The sequence below is a fragment of the Pholis gunnellus genome (assembly GCF_910591455.1).
Source record: "Pholis gunnellus genome assembly, chromosome: 5".
In the NCBI taxonomy this organism is placed as follows: Eukaryota; Metazoa; Chordata; class Actinopteri; order Perciformes; family Pholidae; genus Pholis; species Pholis gunnellus.
Window position 1 is genome coordinate 16,387,571 of NC_136531.1, and position 12,062 is coordinate 16,399,632.

The 12,062-nt window shown below is 41.7% G+C and overlaps 1 protein-coding gene across 1 annotated transcript; it reads right to left on the reverse strand.

The window, feature by feature from the left end:
- Positions 1–2,537: 2,537 nt before the first annotated feature.
- pycr1b (pyrroline-5-carboxylate reductase 1b) lies at positions 2,538–8,669 on the reverse strand. Its single transcript, XM_079158919.1, has 9 exons — positions 8,552–8,669; positions 7,913–8,006; positions 7,462–7,532; positions 7,096–7,275; positions 6,646–6,753; positions 6,366–6,479; positions 5,909–6,001; positions 4,583–4,746; positions 2,538–4,001 (listed from the first exon to the last, which is right to left on the reverse strand). Exons 2-9 carry the CDS (start codon positions 7,977–7,979, stop codon positions 3,824–3,826), a joined length of 975 nt encoding a protein of 324 aa, XP_079015045.1. The 5' UTR covers positions 7,980–8,006; positions 8,552–8,669; the 3' UTR covers positions 2,538–3,823.
- Between the last annotated feature and the right edge of the window lie 3,393 nt (positions 8,670–12,062).

Genomic DNA, 12,062 nt, shown 5'->3' on the forward strand with positions numbered 1-12,062 from the left:
CAGACAGCTGCACTATGCTGATACTGTATCAGCCAGGAGATCATAGATGTGCATTGGTCTAACACTAACACAAACACACACACACACACACACACACACACCACTGACAATACAGTGGTGCACAGTGAAAAAGAGGAATATGGACTTCCCAATAACACCTCTTTCCCTAGCTTGTCTCTTTAGGTTTTTCATTATAGAGGGGATTAGGTGGATGTGTGGTGGTGGTGATGGAATGAGAAAAACAAAGATAAAGCTCTTCAATCTATTCACTCGTCTTGATTTCTGGTACTCCCTCTGGCCCTGATACGATATGCAAACAACCATGTTACTGCAAAGGTCAGTGATTACATTGATTGAATGGAGATGACAGGTAGCATCTGGTCTACCTGTGGATAGAAACCCCATGCTGAGCTGGAGCGCGTGCACGCACGATCATGCGCACACTCTCGCACACTCTCTCACACTCACACACACACACACACACACACACACACACACACACACTAAAAACTTTGGACTCAGGATTATCTGCCATTGAACTGCCATTTTAGACCCTCTGCCGGTGTTAAGATGATTGACACAGAGCACATCCTCTTCACCTTAGGTGGAGGAGAGGTGCTTTAGCTGCCTGACCCACGAAAGGTAAGAGAAGTCTAATAATGAGAGGCAAATGGAAGTCTTTCCAGGAATGGCTAATCTTTATAGACAGAGCTAGGAGCATGCGGAGAATAACCTTTCACAATAAAAGGGGGATTACCGAGACACTTCAGCAGCGGAGGAAAAACCATTGCACGCACAAATAAACAGCCCGAGTGCACTAAGAGCACGCGGGGCGCAATTTAATCAAGGGACACTGGTGTGTGTATTAGTTAAAGGAAAATAAACTAATCCTACAACAGCTACAAATTGTTCAATTATAATGAGAACACGGCTCTTCACAAACCATCACTTTTCTTCCATCATTTTTACTTCGCCATTATGCACCTGTGTGCTGCCTCAATAGACCAACAGGCCTATCTCACTCCAACACAAAGTGGCATCTGTTAATCCAAAATGTAGCAGCCTGGAGCGTCGGAACGGGCCCAAATATCTAGACTTCAAGTCTGCTGCAATCTCATAACATACCGAAAGGTAAATGCTCTTCTGTCACACGCTGATATTTAGTTTCTAAGCTTGCAGCACCCAGCGGTGGAAAGCAACATGTATTAATGTGCTGTACTTAAGCACGACATTGAGGTTATTACTTGCACATTTAAAACGGACTACGGTAATCTTATAAAATACAAAGCATGCATGCAAAGATTACAAAAAGGCTGTGTCTAATTGAGGCCCCTTGTCACATTTGAGTTGATCTCATTTAAATAACCATTTGAGGCCCAAAAAGTTCAGAAAAGAGAAAAGTAAAAAACAAAAACTGAACTTGATTTGTGTAGATCCTCTCTCCTCATCCCTCAGATTTATCTGGTGACCCTTTGGAGGGGTCCGACCCCTAGCTTAAGAACCGTTATACTAAACTACCAATGTGTAAATAAATTAGTTAACATTTCACCTCAAGAACCTTCTAGACTAAGATGTTACTTACACGGAGTTACACACAGAGGACACAACCCAATAATGTCCTTAATAATAAATAAGTCACAGTGGACATAGTACTCTAGAATGAATACTTTTGCTTCTCAATCAGTGGTATCAGTCTATAAGAACATTCAGCTGAAAACATTCATACATAAGTAGTAGATTTTATGCTGGACTTTGTAATGGATTACTTTTACATTATGTTATGGGTATGTGTGTTTAAGGAAAGGTTCTTTTAATATTTCGTTTATTAATACTTGTGTTAAGAACAATAGAAGAGAAGGTTGCATCTGCAGAGAAGTCCATGATCTCACTCATTGGTCATTTGTCCTGCTGACAGACAGCTTCTAAGATTGGACTGCGTTTCCTCTTACAACAGCCAATCACAACGCCCCTCCAGGCCAGAGACGAAAACACATTCATCTCTCATGACTTAAGGCATATTCATGCATTTTTTGAGAGGAATCTGATTGAGGAGAGACTCGAGGGGCCAGAGGAGACAAAACAAGAATGTTTTTTGGTGACTAGCGGGTGCAACGTGTAACTGTGCACTACAGCGAATGCCATTTACCAGTAAGTGAGGTGGTGTAGGTACATTTGTTAGTCCAGGGTCAATTTCAAATCACTCAACCAGCAGATATGTGGAGAGGGTAATTTGATCTAAAACTACACAATCAGGTCATTTGATCATAGGGCGCCATCTGCAGGCCAGGGAGCATCTTAATTACACACTGATGAGTCTGGTCAGTCAAACACATTTCCTACTCAGAGTTGCGTAAAACAAATGGAGCTGAGAAAATAGCACAGGACACAAAGCGACAAAGAGTACTGAGAGTCAAACCAGACTCATTCAATTCAAGGATAAACCAGATTTGGAACAAAAATATATGATTCTTCTCATTTAATATTGACTTCTTGAGTGGCACACTCAAACTCAATGGTTCATATGCCCCCCCCCCCCCAAAAAAAAAAAAACAGAAAAAAAAACATACATACATGTAACATTATGGGGATAACAATATAACGAACATTTACGTAATGCTGATCCATCATAATCTATATGAATACTTTTCTTATAATCGTTTCTCTGTGTAGATGAACGTCTTGTAGGACCTTCAGGTAACAACTTCCCATTCCGTTATCAGAGAAAATGTAACAAGTGCCTTTCTATTGTAAAACATCAGGAGGTTCAAGATTTGGGGTTATAAACCCAAGATGTCCTTAACAGGAAATAATAAAGGAAAACAAAATGGAGATGCACCGATAGATGTCGGATACAGACTACAGATCAAGTATCGGTGACGATGAGTCAATGTGGTATTGGATACCATCATTTTTGATAAATAGCAATTCAGTACATTTATATCTATGTGTATATTTGTTATAGAGTTAAGAAAGCAATATTTAAGTCAAGCCTGATGCTGCCATACACATAAAAGAATGATCCCCGTCACTTCCACACGGTGGAATACAGCTTATTAATGAAACACTGGTATCGGAGCGGTTCCATCGCTATCGGGACTGATAAAAGTCTGATTGGTGCATCCCTCATTTTAAAGCTTGGAATTAACTTAATATGGGAGAAAAAACATATTTAGTGGTTCTCAGGGTCAAAGGCACAATGTTCTCAATGTGCTGAAAACAAACAAACATTGTAACACTGAAGGGAAGGAATATTATTAATGAAGACCAGCGTTCTTAAACGACAAAATTAAAGCAGTTACATTTTTTGTCCAATCCATCTTCAGTCTTTTTTAAACAGTATAATACTATCGGTACTAGCACAGACAAAAGTGTACAGGATGGTTTACATTATGGCTTCATTTTTGTTTTAAAATAAAGACATTAAAGACAATCATCAAGAGCTTGATGGTCTCCCAGCAGCCATCTGCTGCCTGTGTGTACCAGGACCCCCTGATGGCCCACATGGTCGTTACTGTGGAACAGCTCTGGATAGTCTTGATCCCAAACAGACAGACTACAGATTGTAAATGCACTTTTGCTCTTCAGTGTGTATCTGGATTTGTCAGTGTGTTTGTGTGTAGACAGTAATCCTGCATCCCAACATCATGTTATAACTGTCTGCAACGCTCCCAGAATGCACCTGTGCTTGTGTGTAATGTAGCAGTGAGACTTGGTCCAATGTCCACATGGAACTTCTGCATGAATAAATAATTTGGTATTAAGTGATTTGGATGTGTACTCAGATCAGATGTATAAGCGTGTGTGTGTGTGTCAGCCTGTGTACTCAGTTCTTCTTCTTGATATTGGGGCCGCGATTGTTAAACAGGCTGAGCCCCGACCTGCCGTTCCCATTAGCCACTCCGCTGACTGTCACTCCGGGCTGCTGGAGCACCTTGTCCAGCGTAGTCTTCTTAATGGCTGCTGGGGAGATGAGCTCCTGGTCTGCCAGATACTGCAGCTCCCTGTGAGAGGAAGAGAAAGCCTCGTGTGTTTAGATATACAGCACAAATGTGGGTGTGTGTGTGTGTGTGTGTGTGTGTGTGTGTGTGTCCTTCAGTGCTACAACTGTAACGCCTGCAGACAGCTACAGAGTTTTAGTAGTAGTATGTTATGGGCTCAGAGTATCTCAACGTTGGAGTGAGGAACCCATGTCGGATCACTAACAGGGTCAAGAGAGAATTAGCAAATATTGAAATGTCTATTGTTGTAATAAAGAATAATTTAGATTAGTTCCTTTGTAGCAGGTGTTGATGGTCTTGAAAGTAGAATACGAAAATAAAACATAAATAAATATAACATAAATGGTTGGTGTTTGATTTAATGACATGTCAGGAAAAATGAATCGCACATCTCTGAATATCGTTAATCTTAAAAAGGTTTTTTCTGCTTTTAATATTCCTGTAAAATAAATACTCTTCTTTGGCTCTCGGAATTTGTGATGGACAGATGTCATCATTTTTACATTTTATAGACTACTCAATTGAAAAAAAAAAAATATATTAAGCAGGATAATAAAAAATGAAAATAACTGCAACTGTCTCACCGTGTCCTAATGCACGAAGCCTCCACTGCATTGATCAGGAGGCTGCGGAATCCGCCGCTCTCCATGACGTGCAGGGCGTGGATGGTGGCGCCCCCTGGAGAGCACACGTTGTCCTTCAGCTGGCCGGGGTGCTGGTCCGAGTCCAGCAGCATCTTAGCGGCTCCCTGAAGAGAAACAGGAACACGACAAAGAACTTAACAAGCGGAAGGAGGCGAGGGATTAGATAAAGGGCACTGTGTTGTTTACTTGTACATAGTCATGGATGCATGGTGCATCCTCTGAAACATGTTTGTCCTCAGAACAATTATAAATAAAGTTCTTCCAGGAAAGGACATTTTTGTGTGATGAACAGACAGATTTTCCATGCAGCTTGTTGGCTTACAATAGGCGAGCATGACTATGCAACTGTCGTGCCTTTGGTGAGTGTTTCCTGCAGACAAATGTACAAGAGGAGACACTCAGACCAAGAGTATTTACCATCTACAACAAATAACATCTGGAAAACAACCTGCAGAAAAGAAAAAAAATGTGCCCATAATAATGCAGAAAGGAGCTGAACACACTGGTTTGAAGTGAATAGTTTCCGGTCTTCTTAAAAGGAACATTGTGTAGCATTTAAGGAGATCTATCGGCAAAAATGGACCATAATGTTATCGCATTTGTTTTCTTTAGTGTTTATTACCTGACTTATGAATCGTTGTGTTTCATCACCGTAGAATGAGTTTATATTTACATATAGCCGGCCACCATGTTTATACTGTAGCCCAGAACAGACAAACCAAACACTAGCTCTAGAAAAGGAGCCATTTACATTTTCACGGCCGCCACCGGAGTTCTCCTGCACGCTTGGCACATTGGGAGAAGATTCAGTTGGTGGCAATCTGCCATCAACGCCACATACTACACATCGCACCTTTAAGCAATATCTTTGTTTATTAATCAGGTTGAAAACAGTATCGATTAGACATTTATGCTTTTACCAATCGCCTGTGTTGACCTTGCAGAAAAACAGCTGCATGTTATGGTAAATGGACTTGTATAGTGCCTTTCTAGTCTTCCAACCACTCAAAGCACTTTTACACTACATGTCATTCACACACACCGATGGCACAGCCTGTCTGGGTTAAGTGTCTTGCATTAAGGACACATCGACATGGACTAGAGGAACCGCGGATCGAACCGCAACTTAATCCTGATGCGTTTTCTGCCTCCAAATACACAGCCAACCAGTAGATCAAGGAGACTTAACATTAAGAATAGGCAAAGTGAAAAAGAGACATAAATAGCACACACACACACACACACACACACACACACACAACTGACCAATAGGGCTTGAGCTCCAAGTCTGACAGCCAGTCTTCTGGGCAGACCCATCTTCACTCCTCCGTCAGCAAGAGCATCCAGGGCTGTGAACGCCTGTTGTAAACACACACACACATACACAGTTGTAAGTTTGTTTTCCCTGTAGGCAAGTAAATCTCTATGCAGACAGATAAAACCCACAGACACAATTATTCTGAATTTCCTCAACAATTCCACTACACACCTTTACCTGCTAAGTAGGCATTTGACGTGAGCGTTTTTCTGAAGCAATGAATAAAGGCATTACAAGCCATCACCACAGCTGGGCTACGTTGTACGTCATGTGTTTCTAGTCTATTATAGGATAAAAGGATTACACACAAAGTGATGGCTTCCTTCTACTCCGATTCTGCTTCTGTGAATCAAACCTCACACACACACCTCCTTTTGACAAACACACATCTCTGAAGTTACTTACGTAGGCCGGTCCACTGCCACTCAGCCCAGTGACGGCATCAATAAGGTCCTCCTCCACCTCCGTACAGAAACCCACGCTGGCCATCAGCTGCTCCAGCAACTTGCCGTCCTCCACCTAAAAGAAGGACGACAACATTTGACAACAATGCAGAAGAATTAGTCAAAGCAAAAGGTCTTGTTCAACCTTCCTGTGCAGCTTTTTGATACTTCTATCTGAGATGCAGTGCAAAAACTAACATCCTAAAAACACATTTGACTCTTGAATCAACAATACACTTTACCAGAGCATGCGTCCCAGTAGCGTACACTGTAGCTCCCTCTCTCACCACCACCGGGGTGTTTGTCATACACCTCATGACTTTAGGAGCTTGACGATACTGAAGCAGCTTCTGTAAATGGAAAACATGAAAGGTGTGTAAGGGGGCAGGATGTAGAACAATGTTCTTTAACTTGTTTGGAAGCATGCCCAAACAGCTTGATGAAACTTAATTTAAGATGATGGAGGAAAAAGATAGAAACACACAGACAGGGAAACAGTATTTGACACAACACCGGTGCTGTCCAGTGTACAAGCTTAAACCAGTTTGCCTTCATGTAAACTGGCTGAACCAGCATTTGTAATAACAACATTTTCGGCAGATTTAAAAAGTCTGGTTTAAGCAGCATGTCTGTGTTGTACACGCATCTGTGGCAGTGTAACCGAGGCCTTACAGCGAGCGAGAGAGACTGACCTTCTCTATGGAGCTGATGGTGACGCCTGCTGCACAGGAGACTATGAGGTGACGGTCCTCGATGTCTGGCCCAATCTCATCCAGAACAAAGGGGATGATGTGGGGTTTCACGGCCAGGAAGAGCACGTCACTCTTATTTACCACCTCTTTGTTGCTCGACGTCAGGTTCACCCCCATTTTCTGTAGGAGAAGAAATACAAAACACAGATTGTGAACAGAGAGGGGGGGGGTGGAAAAAAACAGGGATGGCTAAAACGTGTTATTACAGCAACATGCACACATTACAAGCCCACGCTCACACCAATGTTTCCATTTAAACTCCCATTTCTGGACATCACACTACAAAGCCCACATTTTTCTTCTCACCCTCAGCCCTGACACTGTGGGCAGCTCGGAGTCTGGGGAACTGGCTGTGATCCTGTTTGTAGCAATCACACCTGGGGGGGGGGGGGGGGGCAGGAGGAAGTGGAGAGTTAGCTAAGAGGATGTACAATGAGATGTGAAATGAACACTGTAAGATAAGAATGAACATGGCACATAAGCACAAAAAACTAAACAAGTCTAAAGAGGCAGGAAACAGATAAAGTGCCATCTAAAAACATTAAAAAAAAGAAATGCAGGAAAGCTAAAAACGCTATAACATAAAATAAAATTACGATACCCATATAGAAGATGTATGCATAGCTGTGCAAACATGGTCATGAATGTAGTTGTGCAACTCTGCAGGCCTTATTCAAGTAAAGAGGGGGGGTTCTTATCTAAGCTGAATTTAGATCCAGTACAAGGCAAATATTGCACAATAAAGAAGTGGCCTCACCTGCAGCCGTGAACCCTTTCACCAGTGCGTGAGCCAGCTGGCCCGCTCCAATGAATCCCACACTCATCCTGTCAGATGATGTGGCGTCTCTGACCTGTACAAACACCCACTGACCGTCATGCACTTCAATGTACCAATTCTATGAAAAAAAAAAAACTTAAAAACACCATTTATATACCACATGCCTTTCAAAACATCCTGGAGCTGGTCCACAGCTGTGTATGATGAAACACCTCTTCTGACACTGATTTTACTGTGATATGGGTACATTGTGTAAACTACTCTACATTTAAATACATTTAATTAGCATTAAAAATAGTTCTGATCCCACAGATTCAGTTTCTAGCTCGAGTAGATGGGTCAACAACATGAAGTGTAACATCTCCTTCATGAGGTCTTATTCCTTGATTAACAGCTCAGTTTGCAACGCTGCTGTTCAAACCCCACTGGCTTGTGAAAGTGTAAACCCTGTTTCACTGTTGAGTTCGTCTTTTAACAATGTTTAATATTGGTTCATGTAGCCAGTGCTAACATTAGCTCTCCAGTTGATGCTGACGGACGGTGATAGCATTTCCTAGTCGCTCCGTTAGCTAGGTTTCATTACCAGGAATGAATGATGAAACGCAGAGGTATAGTTACCTTTTCCCTAAATGTTCCAACGGAGGTTCCTGCGTAGCCAGGTGTACGTTGACGACGTAACGGCTGTGTACCGGCGTGAGGACAAAAACACTACTGTTTGTGTCAACGTGGCTTCCTCTTTACTCGACTCCTCATGTGCGCCATAACTGTAACAGACAGCGACACGGGCCAATCACGACAGACACGCGCTGATCTCCTGGCCAATGGGGACTTAGATCACAGCATTTGGGCGGGGTTTGTAGTCATTGACGCCCAGTTGCATCAGTTTTCTGGGCGGGTGTTAAGCGGCTACACCAGGGACAATGTAGGTTAAATATATACAGGAACCGTGAGGTATGAAGTAGGTTATGTTTATATTACTGACCGTTTACATTCAGACCATGTATGTCTGATTCAACACAGATAGACTGGACGTTTAGTATGTGGGTGGAAAGAAGAGTGCTTATCTTACAATTATGTCACTATACAATATAATCAGCATATTGTATATACTTACCTACTGTAGGTACTTATAGCCTATACGTGTTCAGTTAAGTCTTTTATGAAACCGGCCTCTTTCAGTTATTACAGAGGCCATACCTCACTACTCCAGTGTTCAAACACACACACACTCAAAGCAGAAGATAATACAGTCTGAGTCATATTTACTCAACATGAAGAATTCTCACCACCCTGAAATTGTTTTAAAATAGACCAACATCGATGGCAGAGCAGAGTTTTATCAGATGGCATTTTTATTGACTACACCTGAGGAAGCCATGGTTTTGAAACCACGCAACTATACATATTTAAAAGAAGGGTCATTTTCACTATCGATTAGTCGGCTGAATATTTTGTAAATTCATGTAATATTGTTTTGTCTTTAAAGTGTCAGATAATAATAAAAAACAAATGTCCATCACAATTTCCAGAGCTGAAAGTGACATAATTAAATGGAATGTTTAATCCAACCAACTCTTTTGTTTAATGGTGAGGTTGGCGGTTTGGTTGGTGTCCTTGAGCGAGATACTGAACCCCAAGTTGCTCCCAGACGCTATACAGCAGCCCACTGCTCCTTAATGCTGAGGTCAAATTTCATGTATGATCCTGAATATAAATGACCATTGTAATAAAGTTCAAGTTCAGTCATATACGAGAAAGAAAGACATCAAAGCCTCACATTTGAGATGCTGGAGCCAACACATCAACCTTTCACATGCCAAGAGAAATACTTCAAAGGTAACTCGAAATACTCCGTCATATGTCCAGGGTTTATTATTTTGAATAGAATGCACTGAGATTTGAAGATGACTCACCAAAACACTTCAGGGTACTAGAAGTGGTTTGTGATATGTGAGGGACCTGAATTTGAATGAAGAATTGTTATTCTAACATGAGACTGTCGACCAGTGCTTCTTCCTCTCCCCTTAGATTTGACAGAATCTGAAATAAAGCAGAATCGGATGGCGCGTACACTAATGAGCCACGGATCTGAAACACAGTTTGGCTGCCTATCCCTTGGTAGTTCACCAATGCATATTCTCAAAATAAGCCATGAACTTGGCTTGTAGCTGTCAGTTTGATGCTAAAATCTCCCCTGTGCACATTTTAATAGGACTAACTCTCTTGTCTATCTGCCTGTTTCTTCCTCTCCGTGTGTCTCATACCATGCCAGACTAAATTTATACTCCACAAGAGGTGCTGTACGTCTCCTTTGAGGGACCTCATTCCATTTACTTTCCCATGGTGCTGTTGAACAGGAATGCAGACTGAGGGATTGCATACGCTCCTGTCTATATATAAAGCAGAAGGCATGTCCTTCCAACAGCACCAGCTGTTAAAATACTCGTCTTCTTCAGTCAGCTGGGCAGTGCAATATAATTTCATCAGTTTATTCTCTACAGGTGAACACCCAAAAACACCCAAACGCAGTGAAACAGTCATTACTTTGGATTACTAAGAGATTAGTTCAAATGGATTGTCCAATGAAAAGTTCTGTCAATTTGTATCTCCTTTCATGATGGTGTTTCATGGATAGATACTAAATCACTTGATTCTGTTGTGTTTTAAAGGGGCACTCCAACGAGTTCACATGTTAAAGGTCCGGTGTGAAGGATTTAGTGGCATCTAGTCGCTATCTGCACCGCCCAAGACGACTGTGATTGGTTTAAAGAAATACAAAAGTCTGAGCATTTTTTTCCCCCATAACAGAACGATAATGTGTGGAGCCAGACCGTTCCTTAGCGCTGACACAGCGCTGTGGAGATAGGTCCGGCTATGTGAGACTAAGGTCAGAGTGACTTCATCATCTCAGCTTGGGCTTAAGACCTATTTTCTTTTACAGATAGTCTACATTACAAACTGGAGGCGTGTGGCTTGAAAGAAGTGGCATTTAGGAGGCAAAGAGGTCTAATTGCATTATGGTAAATGTAGGATTCAGTGTTTTTGAAACCTTACTAGGGACTTAAAGTCAGGCTATATCAATTATTTAAAAAATATGTCTCTTGTGAGTGCCCCAACTTTGCCCCAATTGTGTAATTTTTTGAGTGTAATTGCAAAATGTAAACTCTTCCTTGAGTCAGTATAATTCCTCAAAACATCACAGAGGAACAATATGATTATTCCTTCCCTTCTGATGTTACAAAGTGCCTAAAAACAGATGGAAGTGTATGAGGGGGTACGGCATAGTGCCTTGTTGCTTCAGCTTTTAGAAAAATGACTCCCAAAACTATTCTCCGAAACTAATCTCAAACAAGCTGAACATTTCAGTGATGTATCCCTGCAACTCTGCCTCTCAGTCACACACAGCAAACACAAAAAGTCAATTTACCACTGCCTGCTTCTGTACTATCTATCACTCAGACTTGGCATGTGTGCTGAGGCGTGACAACACTCATTCGCTCCTTCTTGTTTTGACATACGCCCAAGAGATTTATTAAAAATACCACAGAACACAAAACTGTTTCTTCTTTTCAGCACAGTGACAAGCGGATCCAGGTGAGGCGTTCACAACAATTTGTTGCTAGCAGTGATTAGGGCCCAGAGGTGTGTGTGTGTGTGTGTGTGTGTGTGTGAGAGAGAGAGAGAGAGAAAATGTAAGAAAGAGAGAGAGAGAGAAGTAGCTTTGTTGAGTGAGAGAAGATGTGCATATTTAATATCACACCGACAGAAAACCTTCCCCAAGTGTGCACACGTCTCCCTCCTGCAGTCTGAGACAAGAATGAGTGACAAGTATGAGTCTGTGACAGGAATGACTACAAAGCAGGGGCGTTAAAGCATCCACTGTAATCAATGTCAGTTTTCAATTTGATGTAAACCCCAAAACTAATAAAGGATTTCCCTCAGCTCATCACAAAAATCTCACGGACAAATCAGAGTGAAATTCCCAAAAGAACACAAAGGGAACCAAATATGGCAAACTTCTGTATTTCTATTCTCTGTTCAGCAGGTATTTAGCATAGAGTGATATTTTCTATATTCTTTATAGGAAGAAGGTTGAATAGGACGAACTGTGGGGATGAACTATTTTTTG